The sequence below is a fragment of the Myotis myotis genome, unplaced genomic scaffold (genome assembly GCF_014108235.1).
Source record: "Myotis myotis isolate mMyoMyo1 unplaced genomic scaffold, mMyoMyo1.p scaffold_m19_p_8, whole genome shotgun sequence".
Taxonomy (NCBI): Eukaryota; Metazoa; Chordata; class Mammalia; order Chiroptera; family Vespertilionidae; genus Myotis; species Myotis myotis.
In genome coordinates this window covers 84,893,370-84,916,205 of record NW_023416390.1, presented here as the reverse complement: position 1 = coordinate 84,916,205, position 22,836 = coordinate 84,893,370, and the positions used below count along the sequence as shown (strand labels likewise).

General features: G+C 48.6%; 2 protein-coding genes across 13 annotated transcripts in view; one reads left to right on the top strand and one right to left on the bottom strand.

The window, feature by feature from the left end:
- Positions 1 to 6,590: 6,590 nt before the first annotated feature.
- Positions 6,591 to 11,819, bottom strand: DBI (diazepam binding inhibitor, acyl-CoA binding protein). The gene is made up of 4 exons (XM_036319132.1): positions 11,663 to 11,819; positions 10,512 to 10,629; positions 8,311 to 8,373; positions 6,591 to 6,873 (listed from the first exon to the last, which is right to left on the bottom strand). The coding sequence occupies exons 1-4, from the start codon at positions 11,669 to 11,671 to the stop codon at positions 6,800 to 6,802; spliced, it is 264 nt and encodes an 87-aa protein (XP_036175025.1). The 5' UTR covers positions 11,672 to 11,819; the 3' UTR covers positions 6,591 to 6,799.
- A 43-nt stretch (positions 11,820 to 11,862) lies between these two features.
- Positions 11,863 to 22,836, top strand: part of CUNH2orf76 (chromosome unknown C2orf76 homolog) — a 109,179-nt gene continuing 98,205 nt past the window's right edge. For 11 of the 12 annotated variants that reach the window (XM_036319124.1, XM_036319126.1, XM_036319129.1 and 8 more), the window contains exon 1: positions 11,864 to 11,935. The gene's annotated coding sequence lies outside the window, so the exon portion shown is untranslated. Of the gene's footprint in view, positions 11,936 to 22,836 lie in introns of all 12 variants that reach the window. The other variant, XM_036319131.1, reaches the window with a different exon arrangement.

Below are 22,836 nucleotides of genomic sequence, written 5' to 3'. Positions count from 1 at the left end.
ATAACTCCTTTTTTTGCTGCTTTTAAGATTCTCTCTTTGTCTTTAACCATTTGCATCTTAATTATAATGTGTCTTGGTGTGGGCCTCTTTGGGTTCATATTGTTTGGAACTCTGAGTTTCCTGAACTTGTATGTCTATTTTCTTCACCAGGTTAGGGGAATTTTCTGTCATTATTTTTTAAATAGGTTTTCAATTTCTTGCTCTCTCTCTTTTCTTTCTGACACCCCCATGATGTGAATGTTGGTACACTTGGAGTTGTCCCAGAGGCTCCTTACACTATCCTCATTTTTTTGGATTCTTTTTTCTCTTTGCTGTTCTGATTGGGTGTTTTTTGCTTCCTTATGTTATAAACTGCTGTGTTGCTTCTCAGCTTCATCCACTCTACTGTTTATTCCCTGTAAATGATGTTTTATTTCAGTTAATGTATCCTTCATTTCTGACTGGTTCATTTTTATGGTTTCCATGTCAGTTTTTCATGCTGTGGAAGTTCGCTCTAAGTTCATCTATTCATCCCCTAAGTTTATTGAGCATCCTTATAATCAGTGTTTTGAACTCTACATCTAGTAGATTGCTTTTGTCCACTTTGTTTAGCTCTTTTTCTGAAATTTTGTTCTGTTCTTTGCTTTGGGACACATTTCTTTGTCTCCTCATTTTTGCTGCCTCCCTATGTTTGTTTCTATGTATTAAGTAGCTAGAGTGGCCTTATATAGTAGGTGTCCTGTACGGCACAGTGGCACAGCCTTCCCCATCACACGAGGGGTGTTCCAGGTGGGCCCCCCATGTAGGTTGTGTGCACCTTCCTGTTGTAGTTGAGAATTGATTGTTGCTGGCATGTCAATGGGAGGTGGATTGGGTGCAAGAATTGGCCGTGATCACCTTGGAGGATCAGCTGTACAGGTACCTCCACCCTCCTGCTCCGACAGAGCAGGACTTACTTCACCGGGGCTCTTGTACCCACTGAGTCTGCCCCTTTTGGGTGTGTCAATTGTTAAGGTGGGTGGGTGGTACTTCGACTTGGTCTGAAGCTGTTCACTAGGTGTGCCGACTCTGGGACCTCCCAGAAGAGGCAGGCCAAGGTCATCTACCACCTGTGTCTGTCTGGGGCCACCCAGCATGAGTTGCAAAGCAATCTGGAGGTGGCTGCTACTTGTGCTGGGCAGAGAGGTGCCCAGGAGAGGCCAAGCTGTGAACTGAGGCCAGCTGCCGCTAGGGCCAGGCCTAGGGCCACTTAGAGAGAGGCATGCGGTATGCTGAGGCCAGATGCTGCTTGTCTGAGAGATCTTAGGAAAGTCTGAAGCATGAGCCACAGCAGGCAATTCATATAGAAAAGCCACTGGAAACAGCTTCAGTGGGCCAGCAAGTTGGGTGGGGTGGAGTCTCAGGATCACCAGGGAGGGGTGAACAGTGTTAGTCAGGTTGATGGAGACTCAGATATGATAGAGCTCAGAAAAGGAACAATGGCCTCTGCCAGCACTTCTGTCTGGGAGGAAGCTGCCCCTCCAGCTCTTACCCTGATGCCAGATGCTTTAGTCTATCCCCACATGTCCCTTTTGCCTTTCGAGTTGCTGCCTTAGTGCTGGAGCTCAGAGTGGACGAGTCTAGTAAATCTGTACGTGGGCCCTTTAAGAGAAACTGCCTGGGACTCCTCTGTCTCACTCACCCTGCTGGTTTTTACAGCCAGAAGTTATGGGGAACTTAACCTTGGGTGTGGGGGGAACTTAACCTAAGCTGTTGTGAGGCTGGGACCCTTCACCTTTCAGGGGGGACCTCCAAAGCCGAGATATCCCTCCCGATTTTTAACTGCCACACATGGTGTGGGGCCAGCCTGTTCTGAGTCTCTGCCCCTCCTAGCAGTCCGATGTGGCTTCTTTATGTTCTTAGTGATAGGACTTGTGTTCAATTAGATTTCAGACAATTCAGAATGATGGTTGTTCTATAGTTCAGTTGTAATTTTGATGTGGTGGTGGGTTGACTACCGCATTTACCTCCGCCACATCTTGACTGGAAGCCTTCCTTCCCTAGGATTTTTATGTTGGGACCGTCAGTAAAAATAATCTCTACTATACGCTAGGCTTCTGATGGGCCAATTCCCCAAGAATAGGAGAGAGGAAATTATTCTTCAAAAGAAGGGATGCCAGTCTAAGCAAACAGGAACAAAAGTATACAACTTAAGGTTGAGGAAGTCTGGGCTACCTAACCAGAATCTTTTAAATCTTAAGGCCCTAAAAAGATTAATTCATTCTTTATTCAAACTCTTTTGTTGATTAATAATAGCTATTATATATTCATTTTTCTTTTGTGTATTAGACATTTATTAAATCATCATTCAATTGTGCAACATGGAGATTATTCCTACTTTATAGACAAAATATTTGAGGCTCAGAGAAAATAAGAAACTTGCCCAAGGTCATGAAGAACAAAGGTGGCCATGCTGTGATTCAAATTCAAGTCTTTCTGCAAAGCCCATCTCTTTCCACTCCAACTTATGCTTGATGAATTGACAGCATCCCTCAGGGCCATGCTCAGGCAAAATAGTGTTAAGGGCCCAGGTAATCTGCCCCTCAAATCCTTCCATTTTTCAGTCTCCTCTTTTTTTCCTTTTTTTTTTCTCACCTGAGGATATGTTTATTGATTTGAGAGGGAAGGAGGGGGGATTGGAGAGAGAGAGAGAGAGAGAGAGAGAGAGAGAGAGAGAGAGAGAGAAACAATGATGTGAGAAAGAAACATGGATTAATTGCCTCCTGTATGCACCCCAACTGGGGATTGAACTGGCAACCTATGTTTGTGCCCTGACCAGGAATCAAATCCCCAAACTTTTTGGTGTAGGGCAGGGTCAGCAAACTGCGGCTTGGCAAACCGCGGCTTGCGAGCCACATGTGGCTCTTTGGCCCCTTGAGTGTGGCTCTTCCACAAAATACCGACTTCTGCGCATGGGCCATGAAGTTTCAATCGCATTGTACGTGCACGCCCGCACGTGGTAGTTTGTGGAAGAGCCACACTCAAGGGGCTAAAGAGCCGCATGTGGCTCGTGAGCCGTGGTTTGCCGACCAAGGTCTTCCAAGGACTGAGCTGTATCCAAGGCAGAGGAGTTGCAAAGCAGGGACAGTGCTGGGAGCGCTCTGCAGGGGGCCTCTGCTCTGCTCCTGTGGAGACAGCTCTTTCAGGCAAGGCTGGCTGGCGCCTGAGTTATCTATCCCGAAGCCGCTTTGCTTATTTTTTGCTCTGTTCTTAGTTACCCGATGTTCTTTCGGAAGAGAGATCATCTGCAACCATACTCATAAAGAAGAGAAGAAAGTTCCAAGCTTCTCTTCCCTGGGAGCGGCCAAGGGCAGAGGTGCTGTCTTGCCCTGGCCCAGGTCCCAAGAGCACAGCTTCGCTGCAGCCTGCCTCCTGGGTACTTCTGGACTCATCCTCAACTTCAAACACCTGCAACTGAATGTTAATCTGTATTCATCTGGCTGCTCAAACCACCCCCGCACAACTTCCCAGCCTGACTTCCGCCAAGCCAACCTCCCCCAGGGCCTTCTCCTCCCCTCCCGTGGCTCTCCTTCTTATCTACACTGGACACATGACCTTTCCTGGCCAGCCCTTTTACTGATGAAGAAAGCAAGGCTTACACAGGTGACACAACTCACTCCCTGTGTCTACCCTGGGCAGTGGGCAATCAGTGGCCTCCCCAAGTCCCCAGACTGGGTGGTCCCTGTGTGGTCACTGGTTCCCAGGCTTTTGGACCTAGGAACTACTTTGGTGTGGGGAGAGCATCCTAGGAAAACCCCCACTTACTTGCATGGCTGACCCCCAAATTATTGGAGCACTGCCAAGGTGGGGAGCAGCACTTCAGGGCCCCAAGGCAGGATTTGTGCAGTGGTGGGGAGGGTGAGGATGCAGCTGGGAAAGACCCCCAGGCTGCTAGCCAGTTGCTGTTTGCTAGGTATTGTGCTAAGCACTTGGCCCACCTTATCAGCCCATTGTCCGCATGCAGTGTGTCTCCAGGAAGGTAGTGACTTAGCACCTGAGAGGGTGAAGTGGGATTCACAGCTAAGTCTGTTACCAGAGCCAGATGGGCATTGGTACCCTGTGGTACGCTGTGGGCGTGTTATAGAGGAGAGGGGAAGCCTGTGCCCCACTCTGCTCCCATTGCTTCATTTGTTCCCAAATAACACCCTGTGTGGGACACACCCCTGGGCTGTGCATGGACACCTGCAGAAGCCAGGGGAGCAGGCCTGGCCCTGAGGCTGCTGGGGGCGTGTTCTCAGAACACCACCCCAGCATCACTTTCTGAGAAACTGGTACCACGGCTTCACAGTGAGTGGGAGGGAGGGCGCTCTCACCTGGCCATGCCTCAATCACCTCAGGTACTTTCAGAAGTCTGGCTTGTCTGGGTCCCACACCAGCTGTGGCGATGTGACCTGCTTCCTAAGCAGCTCTTCTGGAGGGAGTTGCACAGCGGGCAAGGGATTTATCGCGCTGGAACTTATGCTAGCCCAGTGAGGTGGGGGTCACCCTATCATCTGAGTGACAGTGGAGGTACGAGCTGAGGGGCAGCCAGTGCCATTAGAAGGAACATGATGGAAGGGGATGAGCAGGGCCTGACCAGAGCCCTGAGTTTAGACCCACACACATCGCCAGAACCTTAATTTCCTCAAGTGAATAATGAGCACAGTAATCCCCATTGCACAGCAGTGAGGAGCAGGGTACTGCATTCGAGAACCAAATCAAAGAACCAGAGGTGGCGGATGGGCCTTGGGCCTAAGCCTTTCACTCCCAGTGGTTCTCTCCCATCGCACCCACAGAGAACTGCTGAGTCGTCACAACCACCTTAGCCCAGTGCGGCTCCGCGCACCAGACGGACTGTATCAGGGTTCCTGAGGCGGAGGCCCATTCCCCGCCCACTCTGTCCCAGAGGCGGTGGCACGGGGCCTGAGCACACGTCTGCCAGGCTGCCTTTCACAGGCTGGAAATAGGGCAGAAAGCTGGGCAGTGTCACCGAAGGAGAGATCACTTGTTCCTGGACTCGGTCCGTGACTCCGATGGTGTCAGAGACAAGAGCTGATTTGAAAGCTGGTGGAAAAATTCCCGATAAAGAGGCACACAGGGCACGCACTCTGTGCCAGGAGCTTCTCACATAATCTCATTAATGCTCACCTCCACCCTCCGGGGAGCTGCACCAGCCTCCTGGAGCCAGATCTGTTTGGACAAGAACCACGCCTTGGACTTCATCTAAGGTTGTTTATCCTTTGGTTCGCTCCTGAAACAGCCAATACCTGAGCCATGGAGATGGTCCAGGTATGGGTGCAGGTGAGTAGCTGTGGCTCCTTCCGCCTCCCTGGTGCCTGTGAGGTGGGTGGAGAGGACTATAGGCTCCTGCCTCATCCGCCCTCAGTTACATCAGCACCAGGAAACTGTCTCCCACATAGACAATACTGCTACTCAGAATGTCACCGCTCTTGGGCCACATGTTGGGGTTTTGGACCGTGACCCCGTTGTTTCGTTGGAGCAACCTTCCCTGGTCTACCCCTGGGCTGCGGGCCTGGTTTCCCGGGGGCAGGCTGGGCTGGACTGGAAGAGTCGCTGTTCTCAACAGCTGTTGACCATGTGCTCCCCATGGTGCCCCATCCTCTACGGTCAGATTCTGTGTTTACATTTTACATGGCAGGCATGCCCACCACAGCCACACTGGTGCCCTCCCTGCCGTCCCCTTCTCTCACTGCAGCGTTGGTTGTGCCTGAGGCCACCTGGGGTGCTGGCATCTGAACCACGATCTGCACTTGAATGATGGTTCTTAGTTTATTCACCAGCAGAGTGACTTTGGGCAAGTCACTCTAAGGCCGAGGCCTGTTCTTCCGGGGTGAGACTTAGGCAGGGCACAGGCTTTGGAGAGCACTGACTGCTGCCTGGCCTCAGAGAGCTTCCCCGTCAGCCCCAACATCACCACCTGCAAAATGGGAAATCGCTCATCTCCCGGCAGGACTGCGGCGACTGAAGGGGAACACCCTGCAAAGAGGGTCTGACAGCTCTCGCTTTTTTTTTTTTTTAACTTTTCAACAACCTACATCCTCCAGGGTCAAGCTCTAGTCTTTCTTCTCTGCAGCCTAACCCCTTGCCTACCCCGTCCCCAGTTCTCGATCTCCCTTCTCCTGCCCAGCTGCCTGTGGCCAAGCTTCCCCTGGGCCTTCGGGAATACCCGTGGCAGGTGCATATGTCACTCCTTGCTCACTGGCTCTGGAACTGAGGACTGGTTGGACCTGAGACAGACCTTGAACACTTGTCAACCCTGCCTTCCTCCGAGCAGCAGGCTAGCAATGTTCCTGACAGGGGCTGAGTACCTGCAGACTGAAGCCTCTGCCAGGCCCCCGAAGGGTGCGCTGGAACTGGGAGGGATACGGGGCGGGAAAGGCCACTCCTACAGCCGTCTGCCTCCCCGCAGGGGGTGAGTGCACTCCGGGCTTGGAGCAGGTGGCACTGCCTGCCTCACTCCTGGCAGAGGACCGGGGAGGGGACAGAGCTCAAACACTTCCAGACAAAATCTTTAGAAAAAGGAAGTGAGATTGGAAGTGTAAATTATTTCAAGGAACCAGATTACCAAAGACTTAAAGTAACAAATGCAGTTTTAATTGGTGTATAGATAAAAACTACTCCGCAAGGTGAGTAACCATTCCCGCTCCTAACGTTAGCGCCGTATCCTGGACGGTGTTAGGAGAAGGTTAACTTCATTATTTCACTTCATCCGTGGTATTAGAAAAACAAGGCATGATTATCCGTTTAGATGACATGCGGGGCTGGCAGCCAAACCCAGTCCCTACATTCCGTATTTTTTCTTTAGTTCTTCTACTTTGCTGACGTACGCTTTCATGGCATCTTCCTTGGACGTCCCTGTAAGGAATCAACAGACTGTCTGTCAGAGGCAGCAGGGAAGTTGAGCGGCAGCCTCAGAGCCCCAGACAGCTCTGGTTTAACACTCGGAGTCTCAGTTCCTCACCTGCAAAGGGGGGGCCTCCTCCCTAAACCTCGGAGACCTGGCCGGGATCTGACGAAGAACTCGAGAAGCCTGGCCCACAGAGAACGCTCAATGCTCCATAAAGCACTGAACCAATGTGTGTGTGGCTGTCCTGAGGCCTGCCAATGGCCTGCTGGCCTTGTGAGTCCCCCACTGTCATGAGTAGGGGTTAGTCTGAGCCTTGGGGAAAGGCGGGGCCCTCCAGGCAGGAGAGCCGCACCTGGGGAGCCACAGTGGCCTTACGGGTCCTGCTGACTTCCCGGTTTGCTTTGGCCTATCAAGCATTTTTCTGTTGGGCTCCTAACTCCCAGAGCTGTTAAGCTGGTGGTGAAACAGCAAAGCCAAGCATCCTTTTCTCCCCAGAGAGAAGCTACGAGAAAAGTTTTGAGAACTCTGGTTCTTGGAGGGGGATGAGGCCAGTTTTTGCCTTCTTGCTGCTCTATAAGAGACACCGACTATACTACTATATTCCTCAGAGACAGTAACACCTACTTTCCCAGATCCACGTGAAGGAGAGAGACCTGCTGGAAATTGGAGCGTGTCTGAAGCACTGAGTGCGAGGGGCCTGAGAATGGCATGGAAATGCCCAATGGAAACGGACAGTCAGACGGGCATTCCTGTTCCAGTTCCTTCAAATCCTAGGAGTGTTTTTATTGTATTCTGATCCTTTTTGAGTTCAAGTGTTTCTCATTTGCAGGAAGACAGAGGGCTTATTCAGAAGCTAGCTACAAGAACAAAAAAACTGGCAGGCACGTTAGTGCCAACTTTTAGGTCTTGCTAGTGCAGGTGGCACGTGATTAAGTCGGAGCTGGGACACTTGGCTGCTGTTGCTTAGCGCAGAATAGCTCCATTCACTGAGCCTACGAGGGCCAGAGGCTGGCCATGCATTAGCTCATTCCTTTCTTTTTTGTGCCTTTCTGGCTGGAAGGGGACTGGGGAGGGCTGCCTGGGCTACGGGGTCACTGCCTGGCCTCGTGGGGGAGAGGAGTTGTGGGCAGCAAACCTCCCCTAATTCTGAGTATATATAAGCCCTCGCCAACTATATCGACTTCTACTCTGTTTCTCAGTGGCCTGGCCCCCGTCCCTCCTCTCCAGATGACACCATGACTTGGAGACGGTGCTTTTGGAGAAGGCATTGCTGGTATTAAGAGAAGAAGTAGGTGGCCCAGTGTTTTTCCATTCTGACACAGGTCAAGCTGTGTCCAGCCCGGGACACACCCACTCTGTGTTCCCTCCTCACCCCTCGCATGCCATCATCAGGAGGATTTCACTACTGGGCTTCACAAGTGAGGGACACGGGTGAGAACAATTACCTTTCAGCGCATTCCAGGCATCCCACTTGGCCTTGCCTTTGAGGTCCAACATCCCAGGCCGTTCTTCAACAAGAAAAGGAAAGACATTAGGTCTGCTTCCAGCTCCAAAGGAAAACTTTACCAGCTTTCTTGCCAGGAAAGGCCTCTTTCTCACATCTATCCCTTCTACACTCTCATGAAGGTAAATGGCGCAGAACAGTGTACAGAAATACAAACTTAAAATCCAGAGAAAGTAAAAGGGCAACTGTTCCCTACTAGAGGGTCCTTGTCTTCAAAAGTGAACCCCCAAACATCTCCTTTTAAAAACTGCACTTTAAACAATACTGTGAAGTTCCCTTCCCACCCCATTTCTCTGTCTCATGCATTACTGTTTCGTTTTCTGAGTGTCCTTTTCTGTGGGCTGTATGTTCATACCCTTGCCCCATTTTCCCACCAAATCGTTAGTCTATTTCTTGTTGGTTTGTGGGAGATTTTTCCTGAGAGCAACGTTTCTTTAAGTCAGACCATGATTTTATGCTTACAGACTTATCAGTTGCACTTGGGAAACACACTCACGAGTTCCCTGCTGACCTATTCCCTGCCACGCAGAGAGCCAAGCCCAGGGGAGCAACCACGGCGCCCACAGCCCGGACCCTGTGCCAGAGGAACATCACGCCTTCCTAAGTGCTCTCTGGGAAGCACTCCCAGAGGTACCTGGGAGGAACTGCACCTGCAGGTATCAACCAACTTCTAGAGCTGCGCCCCTGCCCCCCCCCCCCCCCCCCCGACCCCGGGCCCTTCTGTGATGATGGAAATGCTGTGCATCTGCACTATCCAACTTGTCACTTGTGTCACTTGAGCTCCTGGAATAGTGGCTTTTGCGACTGAAGACCGAACTTTTGATTCTATTTAATTTGAACTATCTTCAGTTTAAATTTAGATAGCCATGTGTGGCTAGTGGCTACTGTACTGGACTGTGAAGCCTGAGAGTGTGCTGATACGTCCCTGACCCGGAAGTTACAGATTCCCAAGCCAGCGGACCTGCCCTCACGGGAAAGCAGGGCAGGCCCAGTCTCTGTGAAAACACTGCTTGGCTGAAGAGTATCTTGGCGGCTAGCCGCCCCCACTTCATCTCTCCACCCCCTTCCCAGGAGGACACAGCTTATAAACCCAGCATATAACTCACCTCCACCATGAGACCTTTCTCAACTCAGCCCTCCCTGGGAACCCAAGTTCGATTTGGCATTGCACCAGATCCCTACCTCTGGGCACTTCTGCATCCAGCAGGCTCGCAGCCAGCCCACCTGGCTCCACCTCCAACCCAACTACAGTGGAATTGGGGGCCACACTCACCCTCCTGATCAGAGAGGGGAGGAGGTAACCTCCTTTTGTGGTGCCATGGCCACCACCTCCGAGTCCATACGTGGACTGAATCATGCCACTGCCTAACCCATTTCTCTGCCTCATGCATTACTGTTTAGTTTTCTGAGTGTCTTTTTTTGTGAACTGTATGTTCATACCCTTGCACCATTTCCCCCCCGAATTGTTAGTCTATTTCTTATTGATTTGTGGGAGATTTTTCCTGAGAGCAAAGTATACACCTGAGAATCAGGGACTTTGGGGGCAGAATAAAAACTGGCCGAGGCAGGAAAGGCAGTACTATGGAATACGTGAATTCAAACTATGGCCTCAAAATTTGTACCAAGACTTTTCAACAGGGAATGGTCACCAGGAAATGTTTCAGCAAAAAATGCTCTGACCTGTCCCAGGAAGCCAGCTGCTTCTCTGCTCCTGATTTAGGCTTGGTCCCCTGCCAAGTGCGCGGAGCCTTTGATCTTGCCGGTTAGGGTGGAAGCACTATGCTTCAACAAAGCTACGAGTGAGCTGAGAGCTGAGCAAGTCTCTCCCAAGCTGGGGGCCTTCACCACCTCCCAAGAAGATGGGAAATGCTCTTGGTGATCAGTAAAGTCTAGGGTTTGAATTCTGCTACCTGACCCACCCAGAACCAAGAACAGTGCAGGGTCTACACACCCAATGCAGGAACATGATCTCGGGAACCTCTCCCGGCTTACACCCCAGGAACGTCATAAAAGTTACCATCCCACCCAAAGAGTTCAGAAGGTTTTGAGCGAGGTTCCCACAGATTAAGAGTCCCAGCACCCACCGAGGCTGCCGAGTCTGCTCGGATGAACGGGGACCCGCCCCGCTTCGTCTCAGCATACCTGTATTCACGTCACCCACAGTCGCCTGTTTGTAGCGGCTGTAGATGAACAGCATCTCATCGTCTGCTGGCTTGGTCTTGAGGTTCTTAACATCCTCGGCAGCTTTGTCAAACTCAGCCTAAATGGGAGGGAGAGGAGAGGCCTGAATGGAGCTCGGTAAGGGATGGAGGAGTTGCAGAGGCAGCACTCCTGTAACGCAGGTGAGGGAAAGTGTGTCCCCTCCTCCCCACAACCGCCGGACAGCTAGAAAGATCCAGCAAAACAAGGAGGCGGATCACAGGCTCCCTTATTGACAACTACATTAAGAAAGCTCTCATACACCGGGTGTCAGGTACTGGAAATAGCGTGGGGAGGAGAAGGCTAAGACTGCCTGCAGTGGGAGTGTACTCGCAGGAAAGGCGGCTGGCCACTGCCTGGGCAATACCGGGTCGCCCTGGGGGTGGCTGAGGTCCCAGTGAAGCCCTGACCTGGGGACAGGGGCGGCTAAAACGGCTGAAAAGGGGGCAGGGCATGAGTACAGCAGGGTCAGGGCCTGAGTCAGTTGGCCCCCTTCCCCCGAGTTTGGGGCGTCCAGCGCCAACCTCTGTCCCAGTGCCGGACTGGAGAGAGAGAGAGAGGAGAGGAGCCAAAGGTCGCCCAGCACAGCTCGGTCTCGGAAAAGCGGCTACATTCAAGGGAGGGGAAGGCCTCGGGGGTCGCCTCTCCCCGGCGCACCCTCCCCCGGCCGGACGGACACGGCCCCTACTTCTGACCTCCAAGCTCTCAGCCACGGTCTCCTCGCTTCCCTTCTCCGCCCTTACTCATGTCCTGTCCTTCCGATGGGGGACTCGGCCCCTTCTCCTTCCAGCCATGCAACCCTCTACCCCTCTTCTTTCTACCTCGGACCCTCGCCTCCGATCCCTACCCCTGCGTCACCGCGAAGTCCACTCGATGGGCAACTTGCCAGCAGCTGCAGGGTGGATGGCGGTGTAGGGAGCCCCAAACCGAAAGTTCCGCTCTCAAGGCTCTGTCCAAAGGGTCAGAGCTGGGCACGGGTCCAGGAGGCAGAACGGAGCCGGGAAGAGAAAGACCTTCCAGGGTTCTGCCTGCGGGGTGGTCCCCACGCCGGCTGCCCGCCCCGCTGCCCTTTCGCAGCCTCGCACGTGTCCTACCTGAGACATGCCGGCGGGTAGGTGCAAGGACTCAGAAGCTGGCGGACGGGGCGAGGAGCTGGGAGGAGCAGCGCAAGAACTGTCTGGCAGCGCCTTTAGAGGCGCAGTCGCAGGCCAACGGGGCTCGGGCGAGCGCCCGGCAGCCAATCAGAAGCCAGCTCTGCGCGAGGGCGTGGCCATTCTCTGGGCACCGCCCGCCGCCCGCCTCACCCGAGCTCACGTGGGACTGCTCGCGCACGCGCGGACGGGAGCCGAAGGGAACTCCGGGAGCAGGTGGGACCGCGGAAGTAGGGCGCGCATCAGGGAGCGGGTGCTGTGGTCCGACCGGGGTTCAGCCCAGCCTGCGGGGTGACCCGCAGGGCAGAGGAGAGGGGTGGAGGCTGAGGAGCAGAGCCTGTTAAACATGTTTCACTGGTCCCGTGTCCGGCGGCGCGAGCAGGCCGGAAGTTCTCCTCTGGATGAGGAACCGCTCAGGCGGGGGGAGGGCGAGGGGCTCCTGCGCATCTCAGGAACCCAGAGGAGCGGCCTGGAGGGGCGCGCCCGGGGGTGGGTGAGCCGGTCCCCAGGAAAGCGAGGCCGAGGCCTCGTCCTCTGAGCATTTGGCACGCCTTCCCGTTGCCTTAGTTTGCAGCTCTGTGTCGCACATTTTTGTCTGAGGTGCATTTCGCCATCTAGTCCAGCGGTTCTCAACCTGTGCGTCGCGACCCCTTCGGCGGTCGAACGACCCTTTCACAGGGGTCGCCTAAGACCATCCTGCATATCAGATATTTACATTATGAGTCATAACAGTAGCAACATTACAGTTATGAAGTAGCAACGAAAATAATTTTATGGTTGGGTCACAACATGAGGAACTGTATTTAAAGGGCCAGAAGGTTGAGAACCACTGGTTCTAGTGCATAAAAGGCAGGAACAGTGTCTTACTTACCTTGACTTTAACAAACGTGGCCCAGCCTGGTGTCCAGCACGTATCTCCTACGTGGATGACACTTGCACTCATTGACGAATATTTACTCGGCTCTTGTCAGGTAACTTGCACCTTCCTGGCCCTCGGGATACAGCAGTGAAAAAAAAAACCCACATAATTTCTTGCATCCTGTGGATGAAAGGGGCCACGTGCTGACCTGACAGGCTCAGGGGAGGCCTGCATGGCAGTCTTGCAAACTGAGACCTAAAGTCACCACAAAGGACGGTCTGAAATTAAACTTTAACTAAAAGCAGTGATGGTGGGCAGTTACGTCCTAGGCCAGTATCTTCACTGACAAGGTCAACCTTTACCTTAACTGAGCCTATCTGTCTTTTTGCATCTATGATAACATACCCTTGAAATGTCTGGGTAACTTGTAACTTCCCTTTTTCTGGAGCCCCTGGGCCTCAACCAAATGTGCTGGGCGCCAGGACAGAGACCACAAATTCCTTCATTATCATGTTAATTGTTCCTGCACCCACCTAAGTATGTGCCCATCATTTTACTTTTTATCCAATCCCAGGGGTTTCCTCGCCTTGCTTTATCCCTCCTCCTTAATCTATCACCAATGGATTTCATGTAACCCACCTACATCCCTCCCTTGATTGCAAGTGTATAAATACAGATGTAAACCGCCATTCTCCGGAGCATTATCTCAATTCGTTGAGGTTCTGCTTCCCGGCATATGTCGACAGTTTGGCTCAAATAAACTCACAAAAATTCTTTACAGGTTTCAATGGTTTTTTACGTTAACAATCCTTAGAACCTATATTAGGGATAATAGTTAATAAAGCAAGTTAAATAGAAAGTGTGTTAGAGGATAGGGGGTTGGAAGTTGACAGTTTCACATGGGATGGGCCGGTGGAGGGTTAAGGGAGGTAACCTTTGAGAAGGACCCTCGCGGAGAGGAGGGAGCACTCCAGGCAGGACCTTAGTGTGAAGGTGGGAGCAGGGAGTGAGGGGAGGAGTGGAAGGAGAGGGGGCTGGAGAGCTGAGGAGGTGGCAGGCTGCTTAGATGATGCAGAGCCTGATCTCTATAGGGACTTGACGTTTATTCTGAGTGCGATGGAAGCCAGAGGCTGTCGAGCAGAGGATGGTGAGACTGAGGGGGGCAGGCCCTTGCCAGGTTGTCACAGAGGCTGATGGTCTCCATGGGAACACAAAGGAGCCGCAGGGGTGGATGGCAGAGTTTGAGGGTGATGCCCAGGAGACGAAAGGGAGGGTTTCCCGGGGGTTACAGAGGAGTGGGTGAAGGGAGGGATTTGATGAAAATTCTCTGGAGATTATCAAAAAGAGAGATCATTCCTTTCCTATTCCTAATATGTGACAAGAGGACTGGACTACACATCTTCCCCCATTTACAATGGTAGGTGTTTAGAAGGAAAGCCAGGGGGAAGCTTTCAGAAGTAACAATGTAGGCGAGGCTTTATGAAATGGGAAGTAGAGGTACAATAGTAAGGAACAAATCCAGAGCCTGTAGACTATGCATAATCTTGTTTGAGAAAACAAAGTCAAGCAAATTAACAAAAGCCTTGGAGTTAAACGTGAAGAAATTACATCTGAATTGTAAGAAATGTGGGTTTCTCCCAAAATGATCCTTCAGCACTGCTTTTCCCCCTGAGGCCCAGATGAAACCTGGAAGCATTTTGGCTCCATCATTTGGTGCTTACGGCATCCTTGATGGGAATTCAGGTTATTGTCCGTGAATAGTAGTTTAATATTAGATTTCTCCTTCTAAACGAAATCTCACTTCCTAAAAGTAACCCATCATTAAAAAATGGACTACAGTTACAGCAAAGCTTTACTAGAAGGCACGGGGTAGGGTATTAACAAGTGTTGAATTCTATTCATTTGGTATTTATTTTCCATTTTCTTGGCATGTGACTCTGATGCTTGGCTCCAGGAAAGCTGGGAGGGGACTCCTGTGTTTTAAAGGGAGGGAGGCACCTGGGAAATGCTTCTGGGAAAGGAGCTGGGAGAGGTGGGCAGATTTGGAGGTCTTTGATGAGAGTGGATACACTTGCCTTGTCCTGATCTTAGGGAGAAGGCATTCAGTCTTCCACCATTAAGTATAATATTGGCTGGAGGGTTTTTGTACATGTTCTTTATCCAGTAGAGGAAGTTTCCCTCTGTTGCTATTTCTAAGAGTTCTTATCATGAATGGATGTTGAAATTTACCGGATTTTTTTTTTTGCATTGATTGATTACATGATTTTTCTTCTTTAGCCTATTAAAATGGTAGATTACATGGATTTCTTTTCAAATATTGAACTCGCTGTACTTCCCTGGAAGAAACCCCACTTGGTCATTGTGTATAATTCTTTGTATATATTGCAGAATTATATTTGCTTATATTTTAAGGGTGCTTATGGTTGTATTCATAAGGATTATTTGTCTGTAGTTATCTATATAATAAAAGCCTAAGCAGCCATTACAGCTGAACGACCAGAATGACCAGTCACTGTGATGCACACTGACTACCAGGGGGCAGATGCTCAATATAGGAGCTGCCACCTGGTGGTCAGTGCACTCCCACAGGGGGAGCGCCACTCAGCCAGAAGCTGGGCTCATGGCTGGCAAGTACAGCGGTGGTGGTGGGAGCCTCTCCCACCTCCAGAGCAGCTCTAAGGAGTGGTGAGCCTAGTGGTAAGGAGCAGAGAGCCAGTGGGCGGTAAGGAGCGAAGGGTCCCGGACTGAGAGAGAGAGGGCATAGACCAGGCTGAGAGATTCCACCACCCCACCCCCCCCCACCCCCCCGCATGAATTTCATGCACTGGGCCTCTAGTTTTTAAATAATGTCTTTGGTTTGTTATGGAACTACTGGCTTCCAAAAATTTAATAGGATATGTTTTCTCCTTTTCTATTTTCTGAAATAAGTTTCTTAGAACTGATGTTAATTCTTTAAATGTTTTGTAGAATTATCCAATGAAACCTTCTGGGCCTGGAGGTTCTTCTTCTGGGTGTTTTAAAATTATAGGCCATTAAAATTTTCTATCTCATATGGATAATGGTGGTAGTTTGTGTTTTTCAAGAAATTGGTCCATTTTATCAAAGTTGTAAAGTTTGCATACCTGGATTTGTTCAAAGTATTCCCTGTTATCCTCGTGATGTGTGCAGAGTCTGATTTTAGTCGTTTGTGTGTTCTCTCTGTTTTATTCTTTGCCAAGCTTGTGCAAGATTGTCAATTTTTAAAAATCTCTCCAAAGAACCAGCTCTTTTTTTAAAAACTGATTCTTCTATTGTCTTTCTGTTTTGTTTATTTTTAATTTTATTGATTTTTGGGTTTTTTTTTTATTATTTTTCCCTTTTGCTTGCTTTGGGTTTGTTTTGCTCTTCTTTTTCTAGGTTCTTAAAGTGGGAGGTTAGATTATTGATTTGAGACTTTAAATTTTAATGTATACATTTAGTGCTATATATATTCCCTCTTAGTTCTCCTTTGTGTCCCCCAAATTTTATGTTGTGTTTTCATTTTCATTCAGTTCAGTGTATTTTAAATTTCCTTTGAGACTTCCTCTTTAACCCGGGGATCGTATAACAGTCTCTTGCCTAGTTTCCAAGTGTTTAGAGATTTACCTCATGTCTTTCTGGTTTTTGATTTCTATTTTAATTCCACTGAGGTCAGAGAATACACTCTGTATGATTTCACTTCTTTAAATTTGTTATGTGTTTTTCTGTGGCCTAGGATATGTTCTTATTGGCATGTATTTTGTGGGCACTTTAAAAGAATGTGCATTCTGCTGTCATTAGTGGAGTGTTCTGTAGATGTCCATTACGTTCTGTTGATTGGTGGCTGAGTTCTGTATCCCTGCTGCTTTTCTCTCTGATTATTCTGCCATTTGCTGAGAAAGGGTGTTGAAATCTCTAACCACACCTGTGGATTTGTCTGTTTCCTCTTTCAGTTCCATCAGGTTTTTCTTCACATATTTAACAGCTTTGTTTTTATACACATTAGGATTGCTGTATCTTGTTGGTGGATTGACCCTGTTGGTTCATGGTTTCTTCTTTTATTTTCCTTCTGTTTAGACATCCTTTATGCATTCTTTTAGGGTAGATGTGCTGCTAACAAATTCTCTTAGTGTTTTTTTCATCAGAGAATGCCTTGATTTTCTCTTCATTTCTGAGGAATATTTTCACTGGGTATAGTAGATGTGTTGATGGTTCTTTTTTTTTTTTTTAATGTTTTTTATTGATTTTAGAGAAGAAGAGGGGGAGAGAGAGAGAGAGAGAGAGAGAGAGCTAGAAACATCGATGAAGGAGAAACATCAACCGGTTGCCTCCTACTGGGGATGGAGCCCGAAACCTGAGCATGTGCCCTGACCAGGAGGAATCCAACCAGCGAACTCTTGGTACCTGGAAGGACACTCAGTCCATTGAGCCACACCAGCCCAGCGGTTGATGGTGCTTTTCTTTCATCACTTGAAAAATGTGCCACTTCCTTTGACTTCCATGATTTATGATGAAAAACCCACTGCCATTTGCATTTGTTTTCCCTATAGACAATGTTTATTTTCTCTCTGCTTTTAAGATGTTTTCTTTTAGGGCTCAAAAGTTGGATTATGGTGTGTTTTGGAGTGGATTTCTTTAGGTTTGTTCTGTTTGGGGTTCACTTCACTCTTGATTCTGTAGAATTATATCTTTTACCAACTTTGGAAAGCTGTTAGCTTTTACTTTTTTAACCCTGATCTCTTCTGATCGTTATAGTCCCACAGGCTCTAAGGCTCTGCTCATATATTTTTTTATGTTAATCCTTACCTGAGGATATTTTTCCCATTGATTTTTTTAGAGAGAATGGAAGGGAGGGGAGGGAGAAACATCGATGTGAGAGAGACATATTGATTATTTGCCTCCCAAACGTGCCTTCAAACTGGTGACCCTTTGGGGGTGGACACTCTAACCATTGAGATCACCGGACAGGGATTTTTTTTGCGGGGGGGGGGGGGGGTGTCTATTTTTTCTGTTGTTCAGGTTGGGTAATTTCTCTTGTTTTATCTTCCAGTCCACTGATTCTTCCCTGTGTTCCCTCCATTCACTGAGTTTTTGAATGGAGATCTGTGTTTTTCAGTTCTAAAAATTTCCACTTGGTTCTTCTTTATAACTCCCATTTCTTTTATGAGACCTTGTAATTTTTCCTTTGTTTCAAGCATATTTACAGTTGCTCATTGAAGCACATGACGTCTGAGTAAAACCTTTGTCAATTATTCTGACATTTCTGTTGTGTCGGTGTTGGCCCCACTTGATTGCCTTTTTTCATTCCGGTTGAGATCTTCCTGGTTCTTGATATGCTAAGCGATTTTCAGTTGAAACCTGGACATTTTGGGTGTTACATTCTGAGACTCTGGATCTTATCAAAATTTCCTGTTTTCGTGACTTTTTTCCTGACACCTCCCTGACAGAAGACTTGCTACTGCAGGTGGGGGTAGAAGTTCTGGTCCTTGATTTGGTCCTGCGGACACCTGAGGTGGGGTGGGAGTTTTCACTTCCCATAGGCCTCCTCAGGATAAATTTCTGTTTGGGAGGCTAAGAGTGCTCCCCACGTGTCTTCCCCAGACATTGAGGCCGAGGTGGGCGTGGCTCATTATGGCTGGGTGGTTGTGAAAGTTCTGACTCACTGCCACTCCTCTGATACTACCTGTTACGATTTTGTTAAATTAACATTTGTTAAGTGGAGCACAGGGTGCAGGACGCTGAGCTCAGCCAGAGATTGCGAGAGAAATGGAAATAGAGAAGTTCATTATTCACAGGTCCTGGAGGAGATACCTGGCACTCCTCCTGGGGCCGCATGGGGAGGTCAAGGCGGGCTGCTTGCAGACAGAGCGGCAGGACCCGGGGCACATGCCTTTATTAGGGTCTGTGGGTGCAGTGCTTTGGGGTTCTCAGGCTAGGGCTTGCTGGTCAATTCAACCCAAAAGTTCGAGGTTCTGGGAAGCCCCAGGGGGTTCTTATCTAACGGAGGGGAAACTGTTGCTCACAAGGACTGTTGGGGAAATCATGGTGACTATGTGGGCTGCTATCTAGCGTATGTACTTGCATGAGGGGGCAAGTGTCAGTTTAAGGTCCCTGCAGGCCGCTTGGCCAAGAAAAATGGGATGTCCAGGTAGCAATATAATGAATAACTTAGCTAAACGGCTGACACCAGTGTGGAAGGGGAGGGGCCTTACCTTATGTTCAGTGGTGATGGAAGGCTGAGCTCCCCAGGTGGTCTCCACTGACACTGGGTTTCAAGAGTTAGGCCTATGATTGCCCAGCTCCCTGCTCTGCCTTCTCTAACATCACCCTGAGGCTGGGTGAGTTGGGGGTCTCCTTATTAAAGCCAGTGAAGGAATCTTGGCTCCAGCTTCCCCTTTGCTAGTGTGGGTGGGCGGGCAGTTTCTCCTGTGATTTCTAGTGGAGTAGAGTGCTTTTGTCTGAAAGCTTTCTGTCCTCCTATCCCGCCCCTTCCCTGGCTCTGTGGCTAGGAAGAGCAGGCTTTTGTTGTGGGGAGTTTTCACCTGCTGATGTTTACCGGTTGCCGACTTCTTTCAGGGACCTCACCATTGTGTCTTTCCTTGGGTCTCGAGGTCCCTAGCCAGTCTGCCACCTTCTCTCCGCCTTTCAGATCTTATATTTGTTTTATACATAGTGTGCGGGATTTTTAGTTGTACTTAGCAGGAAGTATAGGCGAAAGTACATCTCTGTCTTCCCAGAAGCAGAAGTGTAGGGCAGTGCCGCTTGAAATTTATTATTATTTTTTCTGAGTTACATTGTATCCTGATTTGTAACTGAAAGTTGTGGCTACTAAAGTTGAATAAAGACTCATTGTTCCCGATTCTCTTGGGGAGAGTATTAGTTCTGTTTTGGCTGTTTGAAAGCTGTTCATGTGGCTGAAGCTTATTCCCTACCAAATTTAAAGCAGGATTTTCTCTTCTCAGGAAGCTAAGAGCTCGGATCCTTAATTGGTTTGGCTCTTAAAGATGAGTTCCAGTAGGGCTTAGTCAGACTGCAGCTAGTGCTTAGTAAAATGTACATTTTTTTTAGTATTGCCTCTAGAAATAGTTTATTTATTTTAAAACATATTTTTATTGATTTCTGAGAGGAAGGGAGAGGGGGAGAGAGAGAGAAACATCAGTGATGAGAGAGAATCATTGATTGGCTGCCTGCTGAATGCCCCCCTCTGGGGGTCGAGCCTGCAATCTGGGCATATGTCCTGACTGGGAATTGAACCATGACCTCCTGGCTCATAGGTCAGTGCTCAACCACTGAGCCACGCTGGCCAGGCTAGAAATAGTTTATTTTAAAAGTCACCCTTTCTGGGATAATACCAAAAGTAAGTTTTGAATTTATCTTTCTTAACAGTATTTTCTGATTATATGTAAAAGCACTGGGAGTGTTGTTGCAGGGAAACTGTTCTCTACTGGAGCCAATTCATTATCTGTGTAATATGATATGTAGCTCTTGATGGAAATGACAAGTCTTGGCTCTGCTACTGAATCAGCGGCATTGTTCTTAACTCACACACCCTTCATTTCCTCATCTGTAAAATGGGGACAGTTACACTGACTTGGCTGATAGTTACGGAGGATTATTGGTGACTTACCTGTAGCATTTAGCACAATGTTTGACACACGCTGGGTAGCTATTATACAATCATTAATGCAACTTATTAAAGCAGAAACCTTGAGGCAAACTCATAACAAAGGCAGAGTTCAGACAACTTTGGCTGTCCTTACAATAAGGTTATAGAGTTGAGTCTGCGGCCTGTCTTCATTGACTCCATTATAATTTGTCGGGACCTAGCTGTGGTATCTTTCAACCTGGGTTGGTGTAGTAAGAGACATTTGCACGAAGGGTTGTGTTTTTGCCTAGTAGTGAGGCTTCACTGTAATTGTAGTCCATCTTTTAACAATTAGGTTACTTTTTCAAAAGTTCTAGTTTAAATGAAGACACATAATATTACTGTCCCTGTGCCCCCGCTTCCCTCTGTAAGAGCACCTCTCACTTCTACACATGACTTTCTAATTTGGCGTTTGTGTCAGTTTCCTGGGGTTGCTGTAATAAAGTATCACATACTGAGTGGCGTAAAACAAGAGAAGTTTATCATCTTAAAGTTCCAGAGGCTAGAAGTCCCAAACCAAGGCATCAGCAGAGTTGGTTCCCAGCCTCTCTCCTAGCTTCTGGGGCCCCAGGCATTCCTTGACTTGTAGATGCATCACATCCGTCTTCACATGGCCATCTTCTAAGACACCAGCCATAGTGGGTCCCTGGTACAGTGCTGGCGAACCTATGACACATGTGTCAGAGGTGACACGCGAACTCATTTTTTGGTTGATTTTTCTTTGTTAAATGGCATTTAAATATATAAAATATCAAAAATATAAGTCTTTGTTTTACTGTGGTTGCAAATATCAAAAAATTTCTATATGTGACACGGCACCAGAGTTAAGTTAGGGTTTTTCAAAATGCTGACACGCCGAGCTCAGAAGGTTCACCATCACTGCCTTAGTAGGACTTCACCTTAACTGATTATTATGATTATACCATATTTCTAAATGAGGCCCCATTCTGAGGTACTGGGTGGAGGTTAGGACTTCAACCATCTTTGTGTGTGTGTGTGTGTGTGTGTGTGTGTGTGTGTGTGTAGAGAACGGGACACAATTCAACCCATATCAGCATTCTTCTAAACACCAGAAGCAAATTGGTGTTAAAAACACAGTCCTTGCCCTAGGTGGTTTAGCTCAGTGGATAGAGCGTTGGCTTGCAGACTGAAGGGTCCCAGGTTTGATTCCGGTCAAGGGCACATGCCTGGGTTGCAGGCTTGATCCCCAGGAGGCAGCTGATCAGGGATTCTCCCTCATCATTGATGTTTCTATCTTCCTCTTCCCTTCCCTTCTCTGAAATCAATAAAAATATATTTTAAAATAAACAAATAAACAAAAAACCACAGTCCTTCCCCTCATGCATTACTGTCTCCTGGTGGGGGCAACAGAGTGCACGGGAGTAACAAATGGGGCTGAGCCAGCCAGGAAAGGTCCTTCCAAGGAGGTGACATTTCCATCGAGAACAGGAGGATCCAGCTTTAGAAAAATCGGGGTTTCCAGCATTGAACTGAAAGAAGACAATGCCACTGTTGGGTGGGGACTTGGGGGAGACAGAGTCTGGGTTCAAATCACACAGAGACTTGCTGGTCATCATAGGAGATTGCACTTTACTTCAAGGGCTGTGGGGGCCTGTGGGGCATCTTAAGCAGGGGAGAGGTACTTGGATTTATATTTTCAGAAGATCATTCTTGATGCTATATGCCACCTGGATAAAGGGCTGGACAGTAATGGGGAGACCAGTTAATTGGGAACCTTTTCCATGATTCAAGAAAGAGACAGAGACGAAGGTGGCAGTCATAAAGATGGAGAGAAATGGAACATTCAAGATACATTTTGGGGAAAGAGCTGATAAGATTGCTGATGGATTAGCTAGAGAGTAAGAGAAAGGGGGACTCCTTGGCTGATCACTTGAGTAACTCAGTGGATGGTTGTATAATTGCCAAGACTGGGAAATCCCGGTTGTGGTTGAGGTAAGATTTAAACTGCCAAGTTCAGTTTGGGATATGTTAAATGCCTTGTGGTAGTTAGTGAAACAAACAGTCAGCTTAATTTATGAGTTTGAACTGAAGGTTGAGAATGTATTTTATTTATTTACTTATTTAATCCTCACCCGAGGATATTTTTCCATTGATTTTTCAGAGAGAGTGGAAGAGAGAGGGAAAGACAGAGAGAAATATCAATGTGAGAGAAACACATCGATTGGTCGCCTCCTGCGTGTGCCCCTTCCAGGGCTCGGGCTGGGGAGGAGCCTGCAACTGAGGTATGTGCCCTTGACTGGAATCAAGCCTGGGACCCTTCAGTCCACAGGCCAACGCACTATCCACTAAGCCAAACTGGCTAGAGCTGGGAATGTATTTTAGAGAGTGGTCATCACACAGATAGCTATGAAAGACGGGTGTGGAGGAGATGGAAGTGTGCCTCTCAGGGGAGAGTGTAAGGGGAGAAGCCAGAGGTAGTACTGACCTGGGGGAGCACTAACGTTTCAACATCTAGAAACTTGGGTTTCTCTTGTTTGGGACTCTCTGCATTCCCTGGACTTTGTGAATTTATTTCTTTCACCAGGAAGGGGAAGTTTTCTGTCATTATTTCTTCAAATAGGTTTTTAATATCTTGCTCTCTCTTTCTCATTTCCT